Here is a 16,759-nt window from a genome sequence, read left to right on the forward strand (position 1 = left end):
GCCATGGAGGATCCTGCAGCGACGGAGGGATGGCGGGAAGATGGCGGCAAGGCGCAGTGGAAGTCGCTGCTCAAACACTCCTGCCTGCTGTGCTGGAGCACGTCCAAGGAGGCGGCGGACGTGGCGGAGCGCGACGAGCGCGTCGTCAGCAAGGCGGCGGAGATCACAGTAAGAAGACCCAGGCACCTTGCGCTGGTGTGTGCGTGTGCGTGTGCGTGATGCGCGTGTGTGTGTGTGTGTGTGTCGTCATCACATCACGTCATGTCATCGATGCGCAACGTTCGCTTCCGTCATTTGTCTCCCACAATGCTCTTTGGCATGACGTCATCACTCGCCAAAAGGAAATGTGTTCACAACACACTCTTGTGCCGGTGACGTAGAGGAGGAGGGGATGTCACGTGACTCGACACCCCGCCCCCTAATGTCATTAATAATTGTTTTTATAATTTATATATTATATAATTAATTTGCATTATACAATAAAATATTTAAAATATTAAATAGTATATTCCCTTATTATATAAATATATTTACATGTGTTTATTGTACTATATACTTATTATTATATATTTTATTTATATTGGTAATAATATATTATATATGAAATAAGATTGATAATAATATAATCATAATATTAATAATTGTTGCTATTTATCTATTATTATGTTATGTATCATATGTATATCATTTCATTATTACTGACAGTATTGATCTAAAAACTGATAGCATTGATCCGATACTGTTAGTTTCGATCCGTTCCTGATAGTATTGATCTAAAAAAACTGATAATATCGATTTGATACTGATAGTGTCGATCCATTACTGATAGTGTCGATCTAAAAACTGATAATTTTGATTCGATACTGATAGTGTCAATCCGATACTGAAAGTGTCGATCCGTTACTGATAGTATCGATCTAAAAAACTGATAGTATTGATCTGATACTGATAGTGTCGATCTAAAAACTGATAATATCGATTTGATACTATAGTGTCCATCTGCTACTGATGGTATCCATCTAAAAACTGATAGTATAGATCCGATACTGATAGCGTCGATCCGTTACTGATAGTATAGATCCGATACTGATAGTGTCAATCCGATACTGAAAGTGTCGATCCGTTACTGATAGTGTCGATCTAAAAACTGATCATTTTGATTCGATACTGATAGTGTTAATCCGATACTGAAAGTTTCGATCCGATACTGATAGTGTCAATCCGATACTGAAAGTGTCGATCCGTTACTGATAGTATCGATCTAAAAACTGATAATATTGATTTGATACTGATAGTGTCGATCCATTACTGATAGTGTCAATCTAAAAACTGATAATGTTGATTCGATACTGATAGTGTTAATCCGATACTGAAAGTGTCAATCCGTTACTGATAGTATCGATCTGAAAAACTGATAGTATTGATCTGATACTGATAGTGTCGATCTAAAAACTGATAATATCGATTTGATACTGATAGTGTCCATCCGTTACTGATGGTATCCATCTAAAAACTGATAGTATAGATCCGATACTTATAGCATTGATCCGTTACTGATAGTATAGATCCGATACTGTTAGTTTCGATCTGATAATGATAGTGTTGATCCGTTACTGATAGCGTCAATCCGATACTGAAAGTGTCGATCCGTTACTGATAGTATAGCTCTAAAAACTGATAGTATCGTTCTGATACTGATAGTGTCGATCTAAAAACGGATAATTTTGATCCGATACTGATAGTGTTGATCCGTTACTGATAGTATAGATCCGATACTGATATCGTCAATCCGTTACTGATAGTATCGATCTAAAAAACTGATAGTATTGATCCGATGCTGAAAGTGTCGATCCGTTACTGATAGTATCGATCTAAAAACTGATAATATCGATTTGATACTGATAGTGTCGATCCATTACTGATAGTGTCGATCTAAAAACTGATCATTTTGATTCGATACTGATAGTGTTAATCCGATACTGAAAGTGTTGACCCGTTACTGATAGTATCGATCTAAAGAACTGATAGTATTGATCTGATACTGATAGTGTTGATCTAAAAACTGATAATATCGATTTGATACTGATAGTGTCCATCTGTTGCTGATGGTATCCATCTAAAAACTGATAGTATAGATCCGACACTGATAGCGTCGATCCGTTACTTATAGTATAGATCCGATACTGATAGTGTCAATCCGATACTGAAAGTGTCGATCCGTTACTGATAGTATCGATCTAAAAACTGATAATATTGATTTGATACTGATAGTGTCGATCCATTACTGATAGTGTCGATCTAAAAACTGATAATTTTGATTCGATACTGATAGTGTTAATCCGATACTGAACGTTTCGATCCGATACTGATAGTGTCAATCCGATACTGAAAGTGTCGATCCGTTACTGATAGTATCGATCTAAAAACTGATAATATCGATTTGATACTGATAGTGTCGATCCATTACTGATAGTGTCGATCTAAAAACTGATAATGTTGATTCGATACTGATAGTGTCAATCCGATACTGAAAGTGTCGATCCGTTACTGATAGCATCGATCTAAAAAACTGATAGTATTGATCTGATACTGATAGTGTCGATCTAAAAACTGATAATATCGATTTGATACTATAGTGTCCATCTGCTACTGATGGTATCCATCTAAAAACTGATAGTATAGATCCGATACTGATAGCGTCGATCCGTTACTGATAGTATAGATCCGATACTGATAGTGTCAATCCGATACTGAAAGTGTCGATCCGTTACTGATAGTATCGATCTAAAAACTGATATCGATTTGATATGATAGTGTCGATCCATTACTGATAGTGTCGATCTAAAAACTGATAATGTTGATTCGATACTGATAGTGTCAATCCGATACTGAAAGTGTCAATCCGTTACTGATAGTATCGATCTAAAAAACGGATAGAATTGATCTGGTACTGATAGTGTCGATCTAAAAACTGATAATATCGATTTGATACTGATAGTGTCCATCCGTTACTGATGGTATCCATCTAAAAACTGATAGTATAGATCCGATACTGATAGCGTCGATCCGTTACTGATAGTATAGATCCGATACCGATAGTGTCAATCCGATACTGAAAGTGTCGATCCGTTACTGATAGTATCGATCTAAAAACTGATAATATCGATTTGATACTGATAGTGTCGATCCATTACTGATAGTGTCGATCTAAAAACTGATAATGTTGATTCGATACTGATAGTGTCAATCCGATACTGAAAGTGTCGATCCGTTACTGATAGCATCGATCTAAAAAACTGATAGTATTGATCTGATACTGATAGTGTCGATCTAAAAACTGATAATATCGATTTGATACTATAGTGTCCATCTGCTACTGATGGTATCCATCTAAAAACTGATAGTATAGATCCGATACTGATAGCGTCGATCCGTTACTGATAGTATAGATCCGATACTGATGGTGTCAATCCGATACTGAAAGTGTCGATCCGTTACTGATAGTATTGATCCAAAAAACTGATAGTATTGATCTGGTACTGATAGTGTCGATCTAAAAACTGATAATATCGATTTGATACTGATAGTGTCCATCCGTTACTGATGGTATCCATCTAAAAACTGATAGTATAGATCCGATACTGATAGTGTCAATCCGATACTGAAAGTGTCGATCTGTTACTGGTAGTATCGATCTAAAAACTGATAATATTGATTTGATACTGATAGTGTCGATCCATTACTGATAGTGTCGATCTAAAAACTGATAATTTTGATTCGATACTGATAGTGTTAATCCGATACTGAAAGTTTCGATCCGATACTGATAGTGTCAATCCGATACTGAAAGTGTCGATCCGTTACTGATAGTATCGATCTAAAAACTGATAATATCGATTTGATACTGATAGTGTCGATCCATTACTGATAGTGTCGATCTAAAAACTGATAATGTTGATTCGATACTGATAGTGTTAATCAGATACTGAAAGTTTCGATCCGTTACTGATAGTATCGATCTAAAAAACGGATAGAATTGATCTGATACTGATAGTGTAGATCTAAAAACTGATAATATCGATTTGATACTATAGTGTCCATCTGCTACTGATGGTATCCATCTAAAAACTGATAGTATAGATCCGATACTGATAGCATCGATCCGTTACTGATAGTATGTATCCGATACTGATAGTGTCAATCCGATACTGAAAGTGTTGATCCGTTACTGATAGCGTCAATCCGATCCTGAAAGTGTCGATCCGTTACTGATAGTATCGCTCTAAAAACTGATAGTATCGATCTGATACTGATAGTGTCGATCCATTACTGATAGTGTCGATCTAAAAACGGATAATTTTGATCCGATACTGATAGTGTTGATCCGTTACTGATAGTATAGATCCGATACTGATATCGTCAATCCGTTACTGATAGTATCGATATAAAAAACTGATAGTATTGATCCGATACTGAAAGTGTCGATCCGTTACTGATAGTATCAATCTAAAAACTGATAATATCGATTTTATACTGATAGTGTCGATCCATTACTGATAGTGTCGATCTAAAAACTGATAATTTTGATTCGATACTGATAGTGTTAATCCGATACTGAAAGTGTCGATCCGTTACTGATAGTATCGATCCAAAAAACTGATAGTATTGATCTGGTACTGATAGTGTCGATCTAAAAACTGATAATATCGATTTGATACTGATAGTGTCCATCCGTTACTGATGGTATCCATCTAAAAACTGATAGTATAGATCCAATACTGATAGCGTCAATCCGTTACTGATAGTATAAATCCGATACCGATAGTGTCAATCCGATACTGAAAGTGTCGATCCGTTACTGATTGTATCGATATAAAAAACTGATAGTATTGATCTGATACTGATAGTGTCAATCCGATACTGATAGTGTCAATCCGATACTGATAGTGTCGATCCGATACTGATAGTGTCAATCTGATACTGATAGTGTCGATCCGATACTGATAGTGTCGATCCGATACTGATAGTGTCAATCTGATACTGATAGTGTCGATCTGATACTAATAGTGTCAATCTGATACTGATAGTGTCAATCCGATACTGATAGTGTCAATCCGATACTGATAGTGTCGATCCGATACTGATAGTGTCGATCCGATACTGATAGTGTCAATCTGATACTGATAGTGTCGATCTGATACTAATAGTGTCAATCTGATACTGATAGTGTCAATCTGATACTGATAGTGTCAATCCGATACTGATAGTGTCGATCCGATACTGATAGTGTCAATCCGATACTGATAGTGTCGATGTGATACTGATAGTGTCAATCTGATGCTGATAGTGTCGATCTGATACTAATGGTGTCAATCTGATACTGATAGTGTCAATCCAATACTGATAGTGTCAATCTGATACTGATAGTGTCAATCTGATACTGATAGTGTCAATCTGATACTGATAGTGTCAATCGGATACTGATAGTGTCAATCTGATACTGATAGTGTCAATCCGATACTGATAGTGTCAATCCGATACTGATAGTGTCGATCCGATACTGATAGTGTCAATCTGATACTGATAGTGTCAATCCGATACTGATAGTGTCGATCCGATACTGATAGTGTCGATCCGATACTGATAGTATAGATCCGATACTGATAGCGTCAATCCGATACTGAAAATGTCGATCCGTTACTCATAGTATCGATCTAAAAAACTGACAGTATCGATCTGATACTGGTAGTGTCAATCCATTACTGGTAGTGTCGATATAAAACGGATATCGATCCGATACTGATAGTGTCCATCCGTTTCTGATATTATCCATCTAAAAACTGATAGTATAGATCCGATACTGATAGCGTCGATCCGTTACCGATAGTGTCGATCTGATACTGATAGTGTCAATCTGATACTGATAGTGTCGATCTGATACTGATAGTGTCAATCTGATACTGATAGTGTCAATCTGATACTGATAGTGTCGATCTGATACTAATGGTGTCAATCTGATACTGATAGTGTCAATCCAATACTGATAGTGTCAATCTGATACTGATAGTGTCAATCTGATACTGATAGTGTCAATCGGATACTGATAGTGTCAATCTGATACTGATAGTGTCAATCCGATACTGATAGTGTCAATCCGATACTGATAGTGTCGATCCGATACTGATAGTGTCAATCCGATACTGATAGTGTCGATCCGATACTGATAGTGTCGATCCGATACTGATAGTGTCGATCCGATACTGATAGTGTCGATCCGATACTGATAGTGTCGATCTGATACCGATAGTGTCGATCCGATACCGATAGTGTCGATCCGATACCGATAGTGTCGATCTGATACTGATAGTATCGATCTGATACTGATAGTGTCGATCTGATACTGATAGTGTCGATCTGATACTAATAGTGTCGATCCGATACTGATAGTGTCAATCCGATACTGATAGCGTCGATCCGATACTGATAGTGTCAATCTGTTACTGATAGTATCGATCTAAAAAACTGATAGTATCGATCTGATACTGGTAGTGTCAATCCATTACTGGTAGTGTCGATCTAAAAACGAATAATATCGATCCGATACTGATAGTGTCCACCCGTTACTGATATTATCCATCTAAAAACTGATAGTATAGATCCGATACTGATAGCGTCGATCCGTTACCGATAGTGTCGATCTGATACTGATAGTGTCAATCTGATACTGATAGTGTCGATCTGATACTGATAGTGTCAATCTGATACTGATAGTGTCAATCCAATACTGATAGTGTCAATCTGATACTGATAGTGTCAATCTGATACTGATAGTGTCGATCTGATACTAATAGTGTCAATCTGATACTGATAGTGTCAATCCAATACTGATAGTGTCAATCTGATACTGATAGTGTCAATCCAATACTGATAGTGTCAATCTGATACTGATAGTGTCAATCTGATACTGATAGTGTCAATCCGATACTGATAGTGTCGATCTGATACTAAGTGTCAATCTGATACTGATAGTGTCGATCTGATACTGATAGTGTCGATCCGATACTGATAGTGTCGATCCGATACTGATAGTGTCAATCTGATACTGATAGTGTCAATCCGATACTGATAGTGTCGATCCGATACTGATAGTGTCGATCCGATACTGATAGTGTCAATCCGATACTGAAAGTGTCGATCTGTTACTGAGAGTATCGATCTAAAAAACTGATAGTATCGATCTGATACTGGTAGTGTCAATCCATTACTGGTAGTGTCGATCTAAAAATGGACAATATCGATCCGATACTGATAGTGTCCATCCGTTACTGATATTATCCATCTAAAAACTGATAGTATAGATCCGATACTGATAGCGTCGATCCGTTACCGATAGTGTCGATCTGATACTGATAGTGTCAATCTGATACTGATAGTGTCGATCTGATACTGATAGTGTCAATCTGATACTGATAGTGTCAATCTGATACTGATAGTGTCAATCCGATACAGATAGTGTCAATCCGATACTGATAGTGTCAATCTGATACTGATAGTGTCAATCCGATACTGATAGTGTCAATCCGATACTGATAGTGTCGATCTGTTACAAGCTATAATTATAATTACCATATATGTTATTCTATAAAGAAGTCCATACTTGTTATAGTATTAATAATATTAATATCATATTATCATTGTTATCATGTGGCTAAGCTAGCTCATTTACAACGCCTATTTTAAGTGTATTTTTAATCAATTTAAGCATTTTAATGATTTAAAAGTGTGTCAAATATTACAATTCAACTCTTATTTGTTGAATGGATTTATAAAAACCACCTTGCAAAACTTTAGCACTGAAATGACAGTAAGAAGTAGCAAAAGTGCTAACAATATGCTAACATAGTTTGACATGTAATCTAAGTCCAAGTACAATTGTGCTACACTAAAAAGTACTCAGTTAGCATGTGCATTTTATTATTGCTACATTTAAACACAAATGAGCTGAGAAGCTAACTGGTTTGACGAAGGCTGTTTTCCCGCCATGCGTCCATATCTGGCTGCTGTGACGCCACACCCGCGTCTGAACGGAGTTTGCGCGCGCAGGAGCTGGAGAACGCCGTCGCCGTGGAGAACTTGGAGCTTCAGGAGCAGCAGTCGGACCGCCGGGAGTTGGAGGAAACTTTGCTGGAGTTGGAGAAGCACAAAGAAAAACTCAGCCAGCAAATCAAATCCATCCGACAGCTTTGCTATGAGGAGAGTCAGCAGGTGAGAACTCTTTTTGACTTGCCTTGTATGCTAGCATGGACGCTACATGCATGCTAACATGTATGCTAACATGTATGCTAACATGTATGCTAACATGTATGCTAACATGTATGCTAGCATGGATGCTACATGCATGCTAACATGTATGCTAGCATGTATGCTAACATGTATGCTAGCATGTATGCTAACATGTATGCTAGCATGGATGCTACATGCATGCTAACATGTATGCTAACATGTATGCTAACATGTATGCTAGCATGTATGCTAACATGTATGCTAGCATGGATGCTACATGCATGCTAACATGTATGCTAGCATGTATGCTAGCATGTATGCTAACATGTACGCTACACGCATGCTAACATGTATGCTAGCACATATGTTACATGTATGATGGCAAAACAGTTTTGTATGCTACATGTATACATGTGTACTTGTCCCCCCCCCAAGCCCTCATTCCCACTAAAACCTTGTCCCCACCAAGACCTCACTCCCACTAAAACCTTGGCCCCAATAAGACCTTGTCCCCAATAAGACCTTGTCCCCACCAAGACCTCACTCCCACTAAGACCTTGTCCCCAATAAGACTTTGTCCCCACCAAGACCTCACTCCCACTAAGACCTTGTCCCCAATAAGACCTTGTCCCCACCAAGACCTCACTCCCACTAAGACCTTGTCCCCAATAAGACCTTGTCCCCACCAAGACCTCACTCCCACTAAGACCTTGTCCCCAATAAGATCTTGTCCCCACCAAGACCTCACTCCCACTAAGACCTTGTCCCCAATAAGACCTTGTCCCCACCAAGACCTCACTCCCACTAAAACCTTGGCCCCAATAAGACATTGTCCCCAATAAGACCTTGTCCCCACCAAGACCTCACTCCCACTAAGACCTTGTCCCCAATAAGACTTTGTCCCCACCAAGACCTCACTCCCACTAAAACCTTGTCCCCAATAAGACCTTGTCCCCACCAAGACCTCACTCCCACTAAGACCTTGTCCCCAATAAGACCTTGTCCCCACCAAGACCTCACTCCCACTAAAACCTTGGCCCCAATAAGACATTGTCCCCAATAAGACCTTGTCCCCACCAAGACCTCACTCCCACTAAGACCTTGTCCCCAATAAGACCTTGTCCCCACCAAGACCTCACTCCCACTAAGACCTTGTCCCCAATAAGACCTTGTCCCCACCAAGACCTCACTCCCACTAAGACCTTGTCCCCAATAAGACCTTGTCCCCACCAAGACCTCACTCCCACTAAGACCTTGGCCCCAATAAGATCTTGTCCCCACCAAGACCTCACTCCCACTAAGACCTTGTCCCCAATAAGACCTTGTCCCCACCAAGACCTCACTCCCACTAAGACCTTGTGCCCAATAAGACCTTGTCCCCACCAAGACCTCACTCCCACTAAAACCTTGGCCCCAATAAGACATTGTCCCCAATAAGACCTTGTCCCCACCAAGACCTCACTCCCACTAAGACCTTGTCCCCAATAAGACTTTGTCCCCACCAAGACCTCACTCCCACTAAAACCTTGTCCCCAATAAGACCTTGTCCCCACCAAGACCTCACTCCCACTAAGACCTTGTCCCCAATAAGACCTTGTCCCCACCAAAGCCTGACTCCCACTAAAACCTTGTCCCAACTAACACTTTGTCCCCAATAAGACCTTGTCCCCACCAAGACCTCACTCCCACTAAGACCTTGTCCCCACTAACACTTTGTCCCCAATAAGATCTTGTCCCCACAAAGACCTCACTCCCACTAAAACCTTGTCCCCAATAAGACATTGTCCCACCAAGACAACACTGCCACTAAAACCTTGTCCCCAATAAGACCTTGTCCCCACCTAGACCTCACTCCCACTAAGACCTTGTCCCCAATAAGACCTTGTCCCCACCAAGACCTCACTCCCACTAAGACCTTGTCCCCACTAACACTTTGTCCCCAATAAGACCTTGTCCCACCGAGACCTCACTCCCACTAAGATCTTGTCCCCAATAAGACCTTGTCCCACCAAGACCTCACTCCCACTAAGACCTTGTCCCCTATAAGACCATGTCCCCACTAACACTTTGTCCCTATAAACACCTTGTCCCCACTAAGACCTCATTCCCACTAAGACCTTGTCCCCACTATCACCTTTCCCCTACTCACACCTTGTCCCTACAAACACCTTGTCCCCACCAAGCCCTCATTCCCACTAGGACCTTGTCCCCAATAAGACCTTGTCCCCAATGAGACCTCACTCCCACTAAGACTTTGTCCCCAATAAGACCTTGTCCCCACTATCACCTTGTCCCTATAAACACCTTGTCCCCCCCAAGCCCTCATTCCGACTAAGACCTTGTCCCCAAATAAGACCTTGTCCCCACCAAGACCTCACTCCCACTAACACCTTGTCCCCAATAAGACCTTGTCCCCACCAAGACCTCATTCCCACTAAAACCCTGTCCCCAATAAGACCTTGTCCCCAATAAGACCTTGTCCCCACTAACACTTTGTCCTCAATAAGACCTTGTCCCACCGAGACCTCAATCCCACTAAGATCTTGTCCCCAGTAAGACCTTGTCCCACCAAGACCTCACTCCCACTAAGACCTTGTCCCCAATAAGACCTTGTCCCCACTAACACTTTGTCCCTATAAACACCTTGTCCCCACCAAGACCTCACTCCCACTAAAACCTTGTTCCCAATAAGACCTTGTCCCCACCAAGACCTCACTCCCACTAAAACCTCGTCCCCACCAAGACCTCGTCCCCACCAAGACCTCACTCCCACTAAAACCTCGTCCCCACCAAGACCTCACTCCCAATAAAACCTTGTCCCCAATAAGACCTTGTCCCCAATAAGACCTTGTCCCCCCCAAGCTCTCACTCCCACTAAGACCTTGTCCCCAATAAGACCTTGTCCCCATTAACACTTTGTCCCTACATCCACCTTGTCCCATAAACATTTTGTCCCCACCAAGCCCTCATTCCCACTAAGACCTTGTCCCCAATACGACCTCGTCCCCACCAAGACCTCACTCCCACTAAAACCTCGTCCCCACCAAGACCTCACTCCTACTAAAACCTCGTCCCCACCAAGACCTCGTCCCCACCAAGACCTCACTCCTACTAAAACCTCGTCCCCACCAAGACTTCACTCCGACTAAAACCTCGTCCCCACCAAGACCTCACTCCTACTAAAACCTCGTCCCCACCAAGACCTCGTCCCCACCAAGACCTCACTCCTACTAAAACCTCGTCCCCACCAAGACCTCGTCCCCACCAAGACCTCACTCCTACTAAAACCTCGTCCCCACAAGACCTCACTCCCACTAAAACCTCGTCCCCACCAAGACCTCACTCCCACTAAAACCTCGTCCCCACTAAAACCTCGTCCTCACCAAGACCTCACTCCCACTAAAACCTCGTCCCCACCAAGACGTCACTAGTACTAAAACCTCGTCCCCACCAAGACCTCACTCCCACTAAAACCTTGTCCCCACCAAGACCTCACTCCCACTAAAACCTTGTCCCACCAAGACTTCGTCCCCACTAAAACCTCGTCCCCACCAATACCTCACTCCCACTAAAACCTTGTCCCTACCAAGACCTCACTCCCACTAAAACCTTGTCCCTACCAAGACCTCGTCCCCACTAACACCTCGTACCCACTAACACCTCGTACCCACCAAGACCTCACTCCCACTAAAACCTCGTCCCCACCAAGACCTCACTCCCACTAAAACCTTGTCCCCACCAAGACCTCACTCCCACTAAAACCTTGTCCCACCAAGACCTCGTCCCCACAAAAACCTCGTCCCCACCAATACCTCACTCCCACTAAAACCTTGTCCCTACCAAGACCTCACTCCCACTAAAACCTTGTCCCTACCAAGACCTCGTACCCACTAACACCTCGTACCCACCAAGACCTCGTCCCCACCCAAACCGGTATTATTAGTTTGATCCAAGATCTACAGGGTGGGTAAAGGTCCTGTGTCCCTCCAGATCTTGTCCCTGCAGGCGGAGGAGGTGAGCCGGGAGAGTCAGGTGGAGGAGTACCAGCGAGAACTGGCCATAGCGAGGTGGCGTCTGCGGAAACTGAAGGAGCAGGTGAAAGGAGCCAAGAGGAGGACTGAGGAGGCCGGGGACAGGACCAGTCCTCTGCAGGACTCCATCAGACAGTCCTACCAGGAAATCCTGCAGGTGCGCCTCAAACACGTCAACACAAGCAGTTGTCCACACCATTAAAACAAACCAACTAGCGCTTCACCTGTTAGCATGCTAATGTTAGCATTTTAACGTTTTATGTTAGCATTTTAGCTAATTTTTTACTTTTTATGTTAGCATTTTAGCATTTTATGTTAGCATTTTAGCATTTCATGTTAGCATTTTAGTTAATGTTGTACTTTTGAACCTAATAATCATGGATTCTATTACTTGACACCATATTCAAAGTGTGCTAGCCCTTTACTACTTAGCATGCTAATGTTAGCATTTTAACGTTCTATGTTAGCATTTTAGTTGATGTTGTACTTTTTAACCTAATTATCATGCATTCTATTACTTGACGCTATGTTCAATGTGTGCTAGCGCTTTACTAGTTAGCATGCTAATGTTAGCATTTTAACGTTTTATGTTAGCATTTTAGTTAATTTTGTACTTTTTAACCTAATTATCATGGATTCTATTACTTGACGCTATCTTCAAAGTGTGCTAGCTCGTTACTAGTTAGCATGCTATTGTTAGCATTTTAACGTTTTATGTTAGCATTTTAGTTGATGTTGTACTTTTTAACCTAATTATCATGGATTCTATTACTGGACGCCATCTTCAAAGTATGCTAGCTCTTTACTACTTAGCATGCTAATGTTAGCATTTTAACGTTCTATGTTAGCATTTTAGTTAATGTTGTACTTTTTAACCTAATTATCATGGATTCTATTACTTGACGCTATCTTCAAAGTGTGCTAGCTCGTTACTAGTTAGCATGCTAATGTTAGCATTTTAACGTTTTATGTTAGCATTTTAGCTAATTTTTTACTTTTTATGTTAGCATTTTAGCATTTTATGTTAGCATTTTAGCATTTCATGTTAGCATTTTAGTTAATGTTGTACTTTTGAACCTAATAATCATGAATTTTATTACTTGACGCCATCTTCAACGTGTGCTAGCCCTTTACTACTTAGCATGCTAATGTTAGCATTTTAACGTTCTATGTTAGCATTTTAGTTAATGTTGTACTTTTTAACCTAATTATCATGGATTCTATTACTTGACACCATATTCAAAGTGTGCTAGCCCTTTACTACTTAGCATGCTAATGTTAGCATTTTAACGTTTTATGTTAGCATTTTAGTTAATTTTGTACTTTTTAACCTAATTATCATGGATTCTATTACTTGACGCCATCTTCAAAGTGTGCTAGCTCTTTACTATTTAGCATGCTGATGTTAGCATTTTAACGTTTTATATTAGCATTTTAGTTGATGTTGTACTTTTTAACCTAATTATCATGGATTCTCTTACTGGACGCCATCTTCAAAGTGTGCTAGCTCTTTACTACTTAGCATGCTAATGTTAGCATTTTTACGTTCTATGTTAGCATTTTAGTTAATGTTGTACTTTTTAACCTAATAATCATGGATTCTATTACTTGACACCATATTCAAAGTGTGCTAGCTCTTTACTATTTAGCATGCTAAGGTTAGCTTTCTAATGTTTTATGTTAGCATTTTAGTTAATGTTGTACTTTTTAACCTAATTATCATGCATTCTATTACTTGACGCTATGTTCAATGTGTGCTAGCGCTTTACTAGTTAGCATGCTAATGTTAGCATTTTAATGTTTTATGTTAGCATTTTAGCTAATTTTGTACTTTTTAACCTAATAATCATGGATTCTTTTACTTGACGCCATCTTCAAAGTGTGCTAGCTCTTTACTATTTAGCATGCTAATATTAGCATTTTAACGTTTTATGTTAGCATTTTAGTTGATGTTGTACTTTTTAACCTACTTATCATGGATTCTACTACTTGACACCATCTTCAAAGTGTGCTGGCGCTTTACTAGTTAGCATGCTAATGTTAGCATTTTAACGTTTTGTGTTAGCATTTTAGTTAATTTTTTACTTTTTAACCTAATAATCATGCATTGCATTACTTGACGCCATCTTCAAAGTGTGCTAGCTCTTTACTAGTTAGCATGCTGAGGTTAGCTTTCTTGCGTTTTATGTTAGCATTTTAGTTAATGTTGTACTTTTTAACCTAATTATCATGGATTCTACTACTTGACACCATCTTCAAAGTGTGCTAGCGCTTTACTAGTTAGCATGCTAAGGTTAGCTTTTTAACGTTTTATGTTGGCATTTTAGTTGATGTTGTACTTTTTAACCTAATTATCATGGATTCTATTACTGGATGACATCTTCAAAGTATGCTAGCTCTTTACTACTTAGCATGCTAATGTTGGCATTTTAACGTTCTATGTTAGCATTTTAGTTAATGTTGTACTTTTTAACCTACTTAACATGGATTCTACTACTTGACACCATCTTCAAAGTGTGCTAGCTCTTTACTAGTTAGCATGCTAATGTTAGCATTTTAACGTTTTATGTTAGCATTTTAGTTAATGCTGTACTTTTTAACCTACTTATCATGGATTCTACTACTTGACACCACCTCCAAAGTGTGCTAGCGCTTTACTAGTTAGCATGCTAAGGTTAGCTTTTTAACGTTTTATGTTAGCATTTTAGTTAATTTTGTACTTTTTAACCTAATTATCATGGATTCTATTACTTGACGCCATCTTCAACGTGTGCTAGCCCTTTACTACTTAGCATGCTAATGTTAGCATTTTAACGTTCTATGTTAGCATTTTAGTTAATGTTGTACTTTTTGACCTAATTATCATGGATTCTATTACCTGACACCATATTCAAAGTGTGCTAGCCCTTTACTACTTAGCATGCTAATGTTAGCATTTTAACGTTTTATGCTAGCATTTTAGTTAATTTTGTACTTTTTAACCTAATTATCATGGATTCTATTACTTGACGCCATCTTCAAAGTGTGCTAGCTCTTTACTATTTAGCATGCTGATGTTAGCATTTTAACGTTTTATATTAGCATTTTAGTTGATGTTGTACTTTTTAACCTAATTATCATGCATTCTATTACTTGACGCCATCTTCAAAGTGTGCTAGCTCTTTACTACCTAGCATGCTAATGTTAGCATTTTAATGTTTTATGTTAGCATTTTAGCTAATTTTGTACTTTTTAACCTAATAATCATGGATTCTATTACTTGACGCCATCTTCAAAGTGTGCTAGCTCTTTACTATTTAGCATGCTAATGTTAGCATTTTAACGTTTTATGTTAGCATTTTAGTTAATTTTTTACTTTTTAACCTAATAATCATGCATTCTATTACTTGACGCCATCTTCAAAGTATGCTAGCTCTTTACTAGTTAGCATGCTGAGGTTAGCTTTCTTGCGTTTTATGTTAGCATTTTAGTTAATGTTGTGCTTTTTAACCTAATTATCATGGATTCTACTACTTGACACCATCTTCAAAGTGTGCTAGCGCTTTACTAGTTAGCATGCTAAGGTTAGCTTTTTAACGTTTTATGTTGGCATTTTAGTTGATGTTGTACTTTTTAACCTAATTATCATGGATTCTATTACTGGATGACATCTTCAAAGTATGCTAGCTCTTTACTACTTAGCATGCTAATGTTAGCATTTTAACGTTCTATGTTAGCATTTTAGTTAATGTTGTACTTTTTAACCTAATTATCATGGATTCTATTACTTGACGCTATCTTCAAAGTGTGCTAGCTCGTTACTAGTTAGCATGCTAATCTTAGCATTTTAACGTTTTATGTTAGCATTTTAGTTGATTTGTACTTTTTAACCGAATTATCATGGATTCTATTACTTGACGCTATATTCAAAGTGTGCTAGCTCTTTACTAGTTAGCATGCTTAGGTTAGCTTCCTCATGTTTTATGCTAGCATTTTAGCTAATTTTGTATTTTCGAACCTAATAATCATGCATTATATTACTTGACGCCATCTTCAAAGTGTGCTAGCGCTTTACTAGTTAGCATGCTAATGTTAGCATTTTAATGTTTTATGTTAGCATTTTAGCTAATTTTGTACTTTTTAACCTAATAATCATGGATTCTTTTACTTGACGCCATCTTCAAAGTGTGCTAGCTCTTTACTATTTAGCATGCTAATGTTAGCATTTTAACGTTTTATGTTAGCATTTTAGTTAATTTTTTACTTTTTAACCTAATAATCATGCATTACATTACTTGACGCCATCTTCAAAGTATGCTAGCGCTTTACTAGTTAGCATGCTAATGTTAGCATTTTAATGTTTTATGTTAGCATTTTAGCTAATTTTGTACTTTTTAACCTAATAATCATGGATTCTTTTACTTGACGCCATCTTCAAAGTGTGCTAGCTCTTTACTATTTAGCAT

General features: G+C 39.1%; 1 protein-coding gene across 2 annotated transcripts in view; it reads left to right on the forward strand.

Annotated features, from left to right (window-relative positions):
- LOC133575843 (uncharacterized) overlaps positions 1-16,759 on the forward strand; it is a 48,991-nt gene continuing 32,232 nt past the window's right edge. The window contains exons 1-3 of one of the 2 annotated variants that reach the window (XM_061928714.1): positions 1-195; positions 8,104-8,265; positions 12,274-12,471. In XM_061928714.1, coding sequence (XP_061784698.1) covers positions 4-195; positions 8,104-8,265; positions 12,274-12,471 — 552 coding nt within the window. In that variant the 5' untranslated portion in view covers positions 1-3. The remainder of the gene's footprint in view (positions 196-8,103; positions 8,266-12,273; positions 12,472-16,759) is intronic. The other variant, XM_061928715.1, reaches the window with a different exon arrangement.

Source organism: Nerophis lumbriciformis, linkage group LG33, assembly GCF_033978685.3.
Source record: "Nerophis lumbriciformis linkage group LG33, RoL_Nlum_v2.1, whole genome shotgun sequence".
In the NCBI taxonomy this organism is placed as follows: Eukaryota; Metazoa; Chordata; class Actinopteri; order Syngnathiformes; family Syngnathidae; genus Nerophis; species Nerophis lumbriciformis.